The sequence below is a fragment of the Canis lupus genome, chromosome 10 (genome assembly GCF_048164855.1).
Source record: "Canis lupus baileyi chromosome 10, mCanLup2.hap1, whole genome shotgun sequence".
NCBI lineage: Eukaryota > Metazoa > Chordata > Mammalia > Carnivora > Canidae > Canis > Canis lupus.
Genome location: NC_132847.1, coordinates 22,230,196 through 22,245,041, shown reverse-complemented (window position 1 = coordinate 22,245,041; position 14,846 = coordinate 22,230,196). Strand labels below are relative to the sequence as shown.

Sequence of the window (14,846 nt, the reverse complement as noted above, 5' to 3'; positions counted from 1 at the left end):
ACCAACATTTAGATTGTCAGTCTTTTTAACTACAGCTGTTCTAGAGGATCTGTAGTGGTATCTCATTGTTTTAACTTGTATTTCTCTATTACAAACAATGTTGAACATCTAATCCCGTACTTTTATTTTTATTTTTTTAATCCCATTCTTATATATTTTTGTATTTTTAAAAAATATCTTACGTACTTTTCAGTTTCATTGGCTATGTTACTATTGAGTCATGCTCTTTATATGTTCTGTATTCAAATCTTTTGATCGGGTAAGTGATTTGGAAATATTTTCTTCCAGTATGTGGCTTGTATTTTCATTTTTTAATGGTCTTTTGAAGAGAAAAGATTTTGAGTTTTGATTAAGTCCAGTTTATCATTTTTTTCTTTTATCATGTTTTCATTGACACAGCCAATAAGTATTTGCTGAACCCAAAACCAAAAAAATTTTCCCTTATGTTTTTATCTGGAAGTTGTAAACATTGTAGGTCTTACATTTAGGTATATGATTCATTTTGAGTTAATTTTTACATGTGGTGTGAGGTAAGGGTGTAAGTTCTTTTCCTCCCCCGCCCCCCCTCTTACTTATGAATACCCAGTTGTTGCAGCACCATTATTTAAGACTATCCTTAGCCTATTGGTGCTTTTGCCAAAAAATCAACAGATTACAGTGTGTGGGTTTATTTCTGGATTGATTATTCTGTTCCAGGTCTGTCCTGTTTTTATTACTGGGTTTATGTTTTGAAATTAGGTAGTATATGTTCTCTAGCTTTACTTTTCTTTTTCAAAATTGTTTGGCTTTTCTGGATTCTTTGTATTTTCATATAAATTTTAGAATTACCTTGTAAATTTCCACAAAAAAGAAAACCTACTGGGATTTTGGTAGGGATTGTGTTGAATTGTATTCTGACCATATTGAGTCTTCTAATCCAGAACATGGTATTTCTCTCCATTTATTTATTTATTGTTTAATTTCTCTCATTAGTATTTTGTTGTAGTTTTTGATGTACAGATCTTGTGCTGCTTTTCATAAATTTATTCCTAAGTGGGTTTTTTTTACCTGTTTCCTTTTTTTTTCTTTTAAGATTTTTATTTATTTGACAGAGATAGAATGAGTGAGAGAGAGAGAGAGAGAGGATGTGTATGCATGCATAATGGGGGAGGCAGAAAGAGAGGAAGAAGCAGATGTCTCTGCTGAGCAGTGGAGACTGATGTGGGCTTGATGCCGGGCTTGATTCCAGGACCACAGGATCATGACCTGAGCCAAAGGCAGACACAGTTAACCGACTGAGCCCCTCAGTGCCCTACCTGTTTCTTTTTTAAATTTAAATTCTAGTTAACATAAGTGTATTACTATTTTTGATGCTTTTGTATATAGAATTGTTTTTATAATTTCATTCTTAGAATTGTACATTTTGATACTAGAAATGCAATTGATTATTTTAGGGTTTTTTTTTTTTTTAATTGAGATAAAATTCAGGTAACATAGAGTTCACTTTTTAAACCATTTTACTATATACAAGTCAGGGGCTTTAGTACATTCATAGTACTTTTAAAAAAATTTTTATTAATTTATTCATGAGAGAGACACACACAGAGAGAGGCAGAGATATAGGCAGAGGGAGAAGCAGGGCCCATGCAGGGAGCCCGATGTGGGACTCGATCCCCGGTCTCCAGGATCACACCCTGGGCTGAAGGCGGCGCTAAACCGCTGAGCCACCGGGGCTGCCCAGTATATTCATAGTGTTGTGTAATATCACTGTTACCTGTTTCCAGAACATTTCCATCACCCCCAGAAGAAACTCTGTATCTATTAGCAGTTACTCCCAGTTTTGCTTCCTCTTATACTTGTACCTATGTATTTACTTTCTAATGTGTATGAGTTTTCCTGTTCTGGACATTTCATATAAATAGAATCATATAGTCTTTTGTGTATCTCTTCTTTTACTTGGTACATGTTTTCATTGTTCTTCTACCTTATAGTATGTATTAGGACTGCATTTTTTTAATGATCAGTTAATAGTCCATCTTATGGATATGCTGTCTTTTATTTATCCATTCATCTGTTGATAAACATTTGGGTTGTTGCCATTTTTTGACTATTAAGAAGTGTTGCTATGAATATTCTTGTACATGTTTTTGTATAAATGTGTGTATTCCCTTTGCTTAGGTAAATATCTACGAGTGCAATTGCTGGGTCAAAAGGGTAACTGCCAGATTGTTTTCCATAGTGGCTGGCTGCACCATTTTTACATTCCCACCAGCAATGTATGAGGTTTCCAATTTCTTCACATCTTTGCCAAAACTTGTTGTCTTTTTGGTTACAGCCACCATAGTGGATATGAAATGATAGTGCATTGTATTTTGCAATTGATTTTTATATATTGACCTTGTACCCTGCAACCTTGTTAAACTCGCTTATTATTTCTGGTAGGCTTTTACTCATTTATTGGTAAGCTCCCTAGGATTTTCTATATGCAAGAGTGTTTTCTATATGCAAGTATTTTATCTGCAAATAAAGATAGTACAGTTTCTTTGTTTCCCATCTTTTTGTTACCTGAATTGCCTTGGCTAGAATCTCAGGTACAGTGTTGAATACAAGTGATGAGAGTGGGATCCCTGGGTGGCGCAGCGGTTTGGCACCTGCCTTTGGCCCAGGGCGCGATCCTGGAGACCCGGGATCGAATCCCACGTCAGGCTCCCGGTGCATGGAGCCTGCTTCTCTCTCTGCCTGTGTCTCTGCCTCTCTCTCTCTCTCTCTGAGTGTGACTATCGTAAATAAATAAATTTAAAAAAAAACAAAAAAAAAAACAAAAAAACAAGTGAGAGAGTGAACATTTTTGTTTTGTTCCTGATTTTAGCATTCACTGTTTTACCAGTAAGTATGATGTCATCTGTAGATTTTTACCTAAGTTCCCCTTAAAAAAAAAAGTTCCCTTCTTATTCTTTTTTTTTTTTTTTTTTTTTTTTTTAGGAATGGATTTTGGATCTTATCAAATGCATTTTTTTCCTGCACCTATTGAAATCATCTTTTTGTTTGTTATTATGTTCAGTTATGTTGATTTTTAAATTGAAACCAGCCATGCCACTTGGTCATGGCATATTATCATTTTGTATGTTGTTAGATTTGATACGCTAAAATTTTAATTTGTGTGTGTGTGTGTGTGTGTGCGTGTGTGTGTGTCTGTGTTCAGGAGGGATATAGGAGTTTTCTTGTAATGTCTTTATCTGGTTTTGGTATCAGGATAATAATGCCAATTTCAGAGAATGAGTTGGAAAGTATTCCCTCTTTTTAAGTCATGTGTAAAAATTTGTCTAGAATTAGTGTTACAGCTTCCCTAAATGTTTGGTAGAATTTACCAGTGAAGCCAGATAGGCCTGGAGCATTTTTTTGTGAGAAGGGTGGGTTTTTAACTTAAGATTCACTGTCTTCAATAACACAGAGCTTTTTGAGTTACTTATTTTTCTTTTAGTGAGCTCTGAAAGTTTATCTTTCATAGAATTTGTCTCTTTCATCCAAGTTGTTGAACTCATTGGCAGATAGTTGTTTATATCAATCCTCTATTATTCTTGTGTTAGAATGTGGTGATGTAATTGGATATTGATTTATAGTATATGATAGATGGAGTTTGTTTCATCTGTTTTTCTTGTGATTAGTCTGGTAGGAGGTTTATCAATTTTGTTGATCTTGTCAAAGAATTGACTTGGTTTTATTAATTTTCCTTTATTTTTTTTTACACTTTATATTCTTCTTTGATCTTTATTTTTTTCCTCCTACTTTATTCCTCTTTTTCTACTTATGGTGGAAGCTGAGGTCATTGTTTTGAGACATTTCTAACTTTCTTTTTTTTTTTTAAGATTTTATTTATTTATTCATGAGAAACACAGAGAGAGAGAGGCAGAGACACAGGCAGAGGGAGAAGCAGGCTCCCTGCAGGGAGCCCAATGTGGGACTTGATTCTGGGTCCCCAGGATCACACCTTGAGCTGAAGGCGGCGCTAAACCGCTGAGCCACCCAGTCTGCCCTAACTTTCTAATATAGAGATTGAATGCTATGAATTACTCCCTAAGTACTGCTTCAGTGGCATTGTACAGATTTTGACATACTGTGTTTTCATTTTCATGCAGTGCAGGGTACTTTCTCCCTTCCCTCTTGATTTTTTCTTTGATCCTTGGGTTGTTTAGAAATGTGTTAGTTTTCAGATAATTTGAGATTTTCCAGGGATCTTTCTGTTGTTACTGATGTCTAGTTTAATCCCATTTTAGTCAGAGAACATAGTATGTAAAACTCGAATCTTTTGAATTTAGAGACTTGTTATATGACCCAGAATGAAGTTTTTTGTTAAATGTATGTATATTCATGAAAAGACTGTGTTGGATGGAGCATTCTATAAATATTCTTTACATCAATTTACTTGGTAGTGTCATTCAAATTTTCTGTCTACTTAATTATTTTCTGGTTGGTCTATTGGTTCCTGAGAGAGGGATATTCGGTTCTCTTACTATGTTTTTCTATTTGCCTTTTCCTTTCAGTTCTATCACTTTTTATTTGATGTATTTTGAAACCCTGTGAGTAGGTGCATAAATGCTTAGGAGTTTCAAGTCTTCTTCATGCATTAACCTCATTTTCCTTGTGAAATTACTCTTTGTCCTTAGTAATGTTCTTTACTCTGAAACCTACTTCAATATGAATTTAGATAGATATTCTAACTTTCTTTTGATGTAATGTTAACATGGTATATCATTGTTCATCTTTTTACTTTTAATATATTTGTATTTTTGTAATGCAAGTGCATTTCTAGTACCTAGTTATACTGGAGATCACTAAGATTACCCCAAGTTCAGAGGTTGGTAGGAGAAGTCAGGGGACTCAGGATATAATTGTACTTACAGCTTTGGTTTATTACAACAAAAAAGAAAAAAAGAAAAAAGAAAAGAAGAAAACAAAAAACAGCACGGGGAAAATGGAAGAGGTGCATGAGGTAAAGTGTGGAGGAAACCAAGTTCAGACTCCTAGTGGGCACACAGGTTGTGCTTAATTCTTCTACCACTTAATGTGACAGTACTTGGGAAATCATATCTGTCAGAGAAGCTCTGTAGGCAGTACAGTGTCCCAGGTTTTTGTTGGTACCTGCTCATGTGGGCACCCTCAACCTACCACTTGCCAAGGTCCCAGACTCTTAGAAGGAAAGCAGGGGTTTAGCATAAACCACCTTGTTTATAGAAACAGTTTTGGCATGATGAGCTACTCTTACCTGTTAGGGATTGGTAAGAACCCTCCCCAAATCCAAATTCCCAGATGGTAGTCAAAGGCCAAACTTGAAAGCAGGCCTCTCAAAGAATAGCAGCCCCAGATCTGTTGTTAGCTCCCTTCTGCACAGCATTGTACAGTTGGTAGTGGTTTTGTTTTGTTTTACCTAGTCTTGCTGTCTCTGCCTTTTTTTTTTTTTTTTTTTTAAAGAGAGAGAGACAGAGGCAGAGACACAGGCAGAGGGGGAAGCAGGCTCCCTGCAAGGAGCCCATTGGAGGACTCCATCCTGGATCCCAGGATCATGCCCTGAGCTGAAGGCAGATGCTCAACCGCTGAGCCACCCAGGCATTCCTAAAAAAAGGTTTAACTACTTGTCTCCTTCCAAGTTTTGTGCTCTTGTTGTCCTACATTTACTTCAACACGTTATAAACTCCAAACCACATCATTGTTATTTTTGTTTAACGCATCAGTTATCTTTTAAAGAGATTTGAATAATAGGTAAAAACATATATTTTCGTACTTATATAGTTAACCATTTTTGGTATTCTTTATTCCTTCATGTAGATCCATATTTCCATCTAGTATCATTCTTTCTGCATTGGAAAACTTCCTTAAATGTTTCTTAGAATGACTGGTGATGAATTCTTTCAGGTTTTGTATTCTAAAAGGTATTTATTTTGCTATTGTTTTTGAAAGAATTTTCACTGGATATAGGATTTTAGGTTGATAGTTTCTTCTTTTACTACTTGAAGAAAGTAGTACTTTCTACTGTCTACTGTCTTCTCATTTGCTTTTTCTTCTACTGGAATTCTCTTTTCTTTATCTTGGTTCTTCTTTACATAAGTGTCTTTCTCCAGGTGTTTTTAAGATTTTCTTCTACATCCCTGGTTTTGAGCATTCTGATTATGATATGCCTTGGTGTATTTTTCTTTGTTTCTGTGCTTACAGTTCATTTAAGCTTTTTTGGATCCGTGAGTTTGTAGTTTCCATCAAATTTGAAAAAATTTTAGCCATTTTTTCTTTCAATGTTTTTCCTTTCCCCACTCCCTTCTTGGGGGACTGCAATGATGTGTATGTTAGGCTGCTTGAAATTGTTCTACAGCTCATTGATGCTGTTTGGTTTTTTTCTCTGTATTACCTTTTTTATGTTTCTGTTGATATATGTTCAAGTTTAATGATCTTTTATTCTGCAGTGTCTAATCTACCATTAATCTTATCTATTATATTTCTCATCTCAAACATTGTAGTTTTCGTCCCTAGAAGTTTGATTTGGGTCTTTGTTGTATCTTCCATCCAAGTTCTTCCTGACTTCCATCCAAAGTTTCCACTTAACTTTTTAACATGTAGAATACAGTTTTAATAACTGTATTTTAATAACTCATTTAATGTCCTTGTGTGATAATTCTAACATTTGTATCAGTTCTAAATTGGTTTGATTGATGGAGTTCTTCATTATGAATTGTATCTTTATGCTTTTTTGCAAGCTTGGCAAATTTTGGTTAGTTTCCATATACTGTGAATGTTACCTTGGCTCTTGTTTTTTTTTGTTTTTGTTTTTGTTTTTTTAATTCCTATAAATATTCTTGAGCTTTTTCCCGAGTTGCAGTTACTTGAAAATGGTTTGATTCTTTCAGTTTTTTTTTTTTATTAGTTTCAGAGGTAGAATTTAATGATTCATCAGTTGTATATAAATGTATATAAATGTTCATCATTTCCAACACTCATTTACATAGTTTCACCTTTTCTAGAATGTCATATAGTTAGAATCATGTATGTATATATATATTATAACCTTTCAGTTTAGCTTCTTTCACTTAGTAATATGCACTGAAGTGTTCTCCATGTATTTTCATGGCTTGATAGCTTGTATCTTTTTTTGTGCTGATTATATTCTGTTGTCTGGATGTACCACAGTTTATCAATTCACTTACCTCCTGAAGGATATCTTGGTTGCTTCCAAGTTTTGGTAGTTAAGAATATGCGCTGCTGTAAACATCTATATGCAGATTTTTGGTAGACCTTCTACCATTTTTAAAATATAGTAAAAAATGGGGAGGTTGGATAAAATTTCAGGTCATTTCTAGTTTTTAAAAAGTAAAGTTTAAAAAAAAATAAAAAGTAAAGTTTTAAGAGATGTCCATATTGAAGGAAATATTAGCATTAGATTTGTTAAGTTGGACATACAAAAACTAGAAATATAGAATCTCATCTCTGAAAATGAGATGAGATTCTTTTATTCTAGGGGATTCTTGGCTCTATAATTATAGATTACTATTCTTTTAAAGTCAGTAATCTTCATATATTTAATGAATTCATAGAAATTACATTAGGAATTAATTTTAAAAATTTTGGCCATTACATACTTCTAAAAAATAAGGGCTCTAGAGCCAAATGGACTGTATTCACAGGTTGTTTGTACCACTTACTAAGACATTGAACAAGGTAAGCCTTTGTTTCCTTAGCTAAAGCATGGGAGTATAAATAGTGCCACACTCTTAGGATTGGGGAGAAAATTCAGTAAGGATGTGTGTAAAGTACATGGCCTAGCTCATAGCATATGATCAGGAAATGACAGCCATGTGTCAGCTCTCACATGTGGTCTGTGCACTCATAATATTTTCAGCTCTTTTGAAGATTAGTACATTACATTCTTAATGACACAGTTTGAAACACTTAGTGAATTAGGAAAAAATAAGACTTTTTTTTATTCCATGTGTAAAAAATGGCTTCTGTTGTGATTAAGTGTTGTGATGGTTGTCACAGAAAGTCTTGAAAGTGATGGTGATGTAAGAGGTTACCTGCATGGAGTGGAAGTAGTTAAAAAATGTTTGTGCTGTATTCTCACACTGTGCTGTCTCCTGCAGAAATTGTACCTGCTCCCAGGGCTTTACTGGCCAAATACATCTCATTCCTTCACCTACCTGCTTAACGCATGCATTTGAATGTGTCATGGGCACTTAAAGCTCAGTAGGCCCTCAGCTGAATTCACTATCTTTCCTTTCAAACCATCATTTCAAACCATGGTGGTGGTCACCATCTCAGTATACGGCATAGCCATACATCTCCTTGTTCAGGCCAGAAATTTGAAAGTCATCCTGGATTCCTCCTTTACCCTGGTCTCCTGGTTAGTTATTTCCCAGATGCTGTTGCTTCTAACGGTTGCATGTCTCTGAAATCCTTCCACCTTTCATATTGCCTTCTGTTGTCAGCATTAGCTCTCACGTGGCTAACTACTCCAGCTCTTCACATCTCCCCTTGCTTTTCTTCTAGTTCCTTGTATACAGGGTAGCCTTAGTGATCCTGGTGTCACTTCTACCTGCAAAAATATTCTGTGGTTTCACTTTGCTTTTAGGATAAGTTCTTAAAATCTTAGCATGGCCTTCATGGCGGTGTGCATTGAGGCCCCTGCTGATATCTTTATTCTCTGTTTCCATCCACCTTCATTTTCCATCTGTTTCTTCCATTCTGATCTCATTTCAAGTCCTCAAAACCTCTCTTCTCTTTCTTGCTTCTTGCTGTCCCCTCTGTTGCTGTGTAACTCTTACTCATATTTCAGATTTTATCTTAAACCTTACCTTTCCTGACCTCCCTCCACTTTCCTCTTATATTATTTCTTCTGCCTGGACTACATCCCTTTACTCTCAGCTAGAACTCCATTTCTCATTTCCAACATTCATCTTGCTTATAAGTATTTGATCAGTATCGGGGCGCCTGGGTGGCTCAGTGGTTGAGTGTCTGCCTTCGGCTCAGGCCATGATCCCAGGGTCCCGGGATTGAGTCCCACATCAGGCTCCCTGTGGGGAGCCTGCCTATGTCTCTCCCTCTCTCTGTGTGTCTCTCATGAATAAATAAATAAAATCTTAAAAAACAAGTATTTGATCAGTATCTCCTCTTCAAGGTTATGCATACCAGAATATTAAGGATTATGTTGGTCTTATTTGTCACTCTGTCCCCAGTGCCTAGCATAATGCCATACTCAGGTGTGTGCTACGTAGTTGTTGAATGAATTTAGGTATTTGGAAAGTTTAAGTTGTATCTACAATTACCAGTAATAATTGTCACATTTTCAAACTCCTCCATTTCTTACAACTTTTACTTAAAAAATACATATTTTTAGGATGCCTGGGTGGCTCAGTGGTTGAGTGTCTACCTTTAGAGCTCTGAGTGCTGGGATCGAGTCCCATTTTGGGCTCCCTGCATGGAGCCCACTTCTCCCTCTGCCTATGTCTCTGCCTCTCTCTCTCTCTCTCTGTGTCTCTCATGAATAAATAAATAAATAAAATCTTTAAAAAAATACATATTTTTAAAAGGAACTTATTTCAGGATTAAGAAGAAAAAACCCTGCCGTTTACTTGTACATGACTAGGCATCATGCTGATCAAGTGGGGTAAATTGTTTTATTTGTTCTTACTGTTTATGTCGGGTAGTTATTCTTGTCCTCATTTTACCACTGAGGAGACAATCTCTGGGTCGATTCTTGTCTAAGCTCAGGTGACTGAAAAGTAGCAGATGTGTGGATTCACACTGAGGTCTTTCCGTTCTAGAACCTGTATTATTTCCTTGCTGCAATTTTTTTTTCCTTGCTGCAATTATACTACCTTCTCTAATTTAATGTCCACATTCAGTAATTAACATATGCATTACAGTCAATTTCTTATAATTAGCCATAGTGTAAAATTTTGCATTTAGGGCTTGCGGGATGCTTTTAATTAATGGTCAATATCTCATTGACTCTAGAACTATAACAGCGCTTGGCTCATATGGCAAAGAGTATGTATTGTCATTGTCGATAATAAAAGTGAAATTTGTACTTGAATAAATATTAAATCCAGGGAAGAAATCACATCACAGTGTCAAAGAAATAACTTTTAAGAGCTATTGTTCTGTAGCATTAGACTCTAAAAAGTAACTGATTCTCTTAATTTTCAGGGACTATTTTTGCATATGGACAAACTGGAACAGGCAAAACTTTTACCATGGAAGGTGTTCGAGCAGTTCCTGAACTTAGAGGAATTATTCCAAATTCATTTGCTCACATATTTGGTCACATTGCTAAAGCAGAGGGTGATACAAGGTAAAAAAGAATTATTTTCTAATATTGAGAAGTACAAGCACAAGGAAGGCATATATGTATAAAACTTGTAAACACATTTGAAAATAGCTCTCATAAATATTTCTCTGCTTTTTAAAATGATGTTTTATTTATAGATTTTTGGTTCGAGTGTCATATTTGGAAATATATAATGAGGAAGTCCGTGACCTTTTGGGCAAGGATCAGACACAGAGGTTAGAGGTAAGGATAACTGAAATTGAAGTATTTTCCAAAGTAGTAGACTGTTACTATATTAAGATTCTTTTTCTACAAAAGTTATTTTTAATATTTTACTTATCTTTTGACCTTGTGTAGTATATGATCATGATTCAAAATATAAAATAGTATGAAAATTAATGCATTGAAAAGTTGTTCCTAATCCTGTGCCCCACTTCTCCCCACCCTAAGATAACCATTTTCAGTATCCCTCACTGTTCCTCTATGTATATATTAACAAATATAATTTTACTTCTACTCCATAAGTAGGTATACATGTACAATGATCTGCACTTTTTTTTTAAATTAAAATTCTTATCCAGGTAAGTGTAGAGTCACATGTGACTGTATGAAAGAATATGGAGAGATTACCCTTTACATAGATGTACCTTTTACGCAGCTTTGCCCAGTGGTTAACACTTTACGGAGCTGTAGTAGAGTATCATGATCATGATACTGTTGTTGATACAATCTACAGATTTTACTCACAGTGCCCTGGTTTTTCTTGTACTCTTTGTGTTTAGGTTAATATATCCGCTACTACATCAAGGTACTAAACAGTTGAATCACAGAGATGCCTCCTGTTGCCCTTTTATGACCATATCCACCTCTGTCCTGACTACATTCCTCTGTAGCCATCCCTGACTCCTGACAATCTCTAATTTGCTTTACAATTCTCAAATTTTGTTTTATTTGTTCTCAAAAATGTTATGTAATTAGAACTATACAGTATGTAACCTTTGGGATTGGCCTTTTTCATTTGGCATAACCCTCCTGAGATTTATCCAAGTTGTTGCATGTATTGAGAGTTCATTACTTTTTATTGCTGAGTGGCATTGCATGATGTATACGTGTAAAGTTTAACCGTTCACCTGTTGAAGGACATCTAGGCAGTTTATAGTTTTTGGCTATTATGAATAAAGCATCTATGAACATTTGCACACAGATTTTTTTATGTGAATGCATGTTTTCATTTCCTGGTTTGAAGGCCAAGAGTACTCCAGAATTTATTTTAAGTCAGAAATTTTTAAGGTGTTAAAGATACTAAGACCAATCATGAATGTAGTAAAAAACACTAGCAGTTTTCAATCTTTCTTTTACCTAAAGGAAAAACTAAAATTTCTGATTGAGAAATTTTAGTTTGTACTCTTTGGGGTAATAGATTGGCAGGAAAGACTACTTTTATCCTGCATTTCAGAAAAGGGAAATGTGAAATTACATGCGTAATAAATATTAGAGAATTACAAAATTACAAAATACATTATGTTTACTTACAAACTTAGCTGATTTATATTGTTTTTTAAAATAGAGATGTAATCCACAGAGGCTAATAATATTCACCCTTTTACAGTATACAATATAGCAGCTCTTAATATATTCACAAAATGATACAGCCATCATTATCTAATTCTGGAACATTGTCCTTACCCCCAGAAGAGGTCCTATGTCCATTAGGAGTCACTCCCCATTCCTGCTTCTCCCCACCTCCTGGTAATCAGAACTTAATTTCTGTCCCGATGGATTTGGCTATTCTAGATATTTCACATAAATGGAATCATATAAAATGTGATCTTCTGTGTCTTGTTCCATTTAATACAATGTTCTCAAGATTCATTGATGGACTTCATTTCTTTATTTAAGAAATAACTTTATTGGGACACCTGGGTGACTCAGAGGTTGAGTGTCTGCATTTGGCTCAGGGCGTGTTCCTGGAGTTCTGGGATCAAGTCCAACATTGAGCTTCTGCAGGGAGCCTGCTTCTCCGCTCTGCCTGTGCCTCTGCCTCTCTCTCTCTCTCTCTGTGTCTCATGAATAAATAAATATTTAAAAAAATAAATAAAAACAGTTTTATTGAAATATAATTCACATTCCATACAATTTACTCACTTAAAATGTACTATTCAGTGATTTTTGATATATTCATAGAATTGTACATCTATCACCACAATCAATTTTGGAACATTTTTCTTACCCTAGAAAAAAACACGGTGCTCCTTGGATATCGCTCCTAACCCAGTCCCAGGGAACTACTAGCTTACTTTTTTCTCTATAGATTTGCCTATTTTGGATACATAATATAAAGGAATAATATGTGGTCTTTGATGACTAGCTTCTTTCATTTAGAATCATTTTTCATGGCTCATCCATGTTGTAGCATGTGTTAGTACTTAATTTTTTTTGTTATTGCTGAATAGCAGTCCATTGTGTGGATATAATGCATTTTATTGATTCCATCAGTTGAACATTTGGATAGTTTCATCTTTTTGTCTGTTATGAATAAGACTGTTATGGACTTAGACTTTTACAAGTTTTTGTGTGAATATGTTTTCGGTTCTAGTGAGTACACCCTACTGAATGTAATTGCTGGATCCTTTGGTAACTGTATACTTAAGCATCTGAGGAACTGCCAGACTGTTTTCCATAGCAGTTATACCATTTTACATTCTTGTCACTAGTGAATGAGGTTTCCAGTTTCTCCACATACTTGTCAGTGCTTGTTACTCTTCCTCTTCTAGTTAGCCATTTTAGTGGGTGTCAAGTCATATTTGTGGGTTTGATTTCCATTTCTGTGGTGGCTAATGATGTTGAACATCTTTTTCCCATGCTTGTTAGCCATTTGAATACCTTCTTTAGAGAAATGTCTGTTCAGATCCATTGCCTGTTTTTAATTGGGTTGTCTTTCTGTTACTGAGTTGTTAATACTTCTTTATATATTCTAATGGAAGTCCCTTAGCAAGTATATGATTTACACACTTTTTTCTGCATTTACGGGTTGTCTTTTTCACTTTTTTGATTGTTTTCTTTGAAACACAAAATGTTTAAATTTTGATCATGTCCGATTTATCTGTATTTAGTTTTGTTGCTTGTGCGCTTGGTGTTGTATCTAAGAAACCATTGTTTCATCCAAGGTCATGAAGATTTATGCTTTTGTTTTATTCTAAGAGTTTTATACTTGTACCTTTTACATTTAGATCTTTGATCCATTCTGAGTTTTTCTTTTTCTTTTTCTTTTTTTTTTCTTAATGTGGTTGAGGTAGAGGACCAATTTCATTATTGCTCATGTGGATATTCAGTTGTCACAGCACCATTTTGAAAAGACTGTTTTTTTCCCCCAATTTGTGTTGCTTTTTTGACTGTGGATTGTGGCAATCTTTGCATATCAGTACAGAGAGAAAGCCTCCTCGTTCTTGTTTTTTCTATTGTCCTTTTATTCTTTTTAAAAGATTCTATTTATTTCAGAGAGCAAGCGTGCAGGTGCATGCATGACAGCAAGCATGAGTGGGGAGAGGGACAGAGAAAGAAGCAGATTCCCTGCTAAGCAGGGGGCCTCATGTGGGGCTTGACCCCAGAACCCTGAGATCATGACCTGAGCCCATGGCAGATGCTTAACGGACTGAGTCGCCCAGGTGCCCCTCTGTTTTCCTTTTGAAAATGATGTCCATATACTATCCATTGTATGGATGTAATTAAAACGTATTTGGCCAGTCCTCTCTTGATGAACACTTGGAGTGTTTCTGATCTTTCGTTTTTACAGACAATTCTGTAGTAAGTAGTGTTGTACGTATGTGATTTCATACATATGAAGGCATATCTGAGTTTAAGTTCCTGAAGCTAGATTGCTGGGTCAGGTGATAAAGAATTGGTAAATATTGCCAAATATTTTAGGATATGAGACAGACAAAAAGAGCATTTAAAATATTAATACTGGAATTTTGTTTAGAATTCCATTGTAAGTAAAATAATTAAAGAATAATGTGCATATGGTAGTTGAATAGAATATAGAATAGCAGTAACCATTATCATAGAGTGGTGTAGAATACATGTAGAATAACAGTGACTACTATTATTAAGCTCTTATAATGCAGGAGTAGACATTCAGTACAGTAAATTGTGATAGTAGTACATAGTTAATTTCATTTACTCTTCCTAGCAGTTCAGTTTTGTTGATGTGAAAACCAATGCACAGAGAGGTTTCTGACTTGCTCACAGTCAAATAACAGATTCACCTAGAATTACAGGGGTGGTTTTAGAGTCTTACCATTCTGGCTATGATATATTGAGCAAGTTACCTAACCTATATGAGCCTTAGTTTTGCCACATGCAAATGGAACTGATAACAGTATCTACTTCGTAGGATTATTGCCAACATTAACAAGTTAATACAAAGTGTTTAAATCAAGGCTTGATACATAAAAAAGTATTAAATAAATGTTAGCCTTCCCTCTCCCCCGCCCCGCCCCCAGAGGAAAGAAAAAAGGGGAGAGGGTGAAAGAGGGAAGGAGAATCTCAAGCATGCTCC

At 35.2% G+C, this 14,846-nt stretch overlaps 1 protein-coding gene across 6 annotated transcripts in view; it reads left to right on the top strand.

The window, feature by feature from the left end:
- The window catches only part of KIF3A (kinesin family member 3A), a 62,287-nt gene that overhangs the window by 4,543 nt on the left and 42,898 nt on the right, over nt 1–14,846 (top strand). For all 6 annotated transcript variants that reach the window (XM_072840970.1, XM_072840967.1, XM_072840965.1 and 3 more), the window contains exons 3-4: nt 10,168–10,312; nt 10,447–10,531. In XM_072840970.1, the coding sequence (XP_072697071.1) occupies nt 10,168–10,312; nt 10,447–10,531 (230 nt within the window). The remainder of the gene's footprint in view (nt 1–10,167; nt 10,313–10,446; nt 10,532–14,846) is intronic.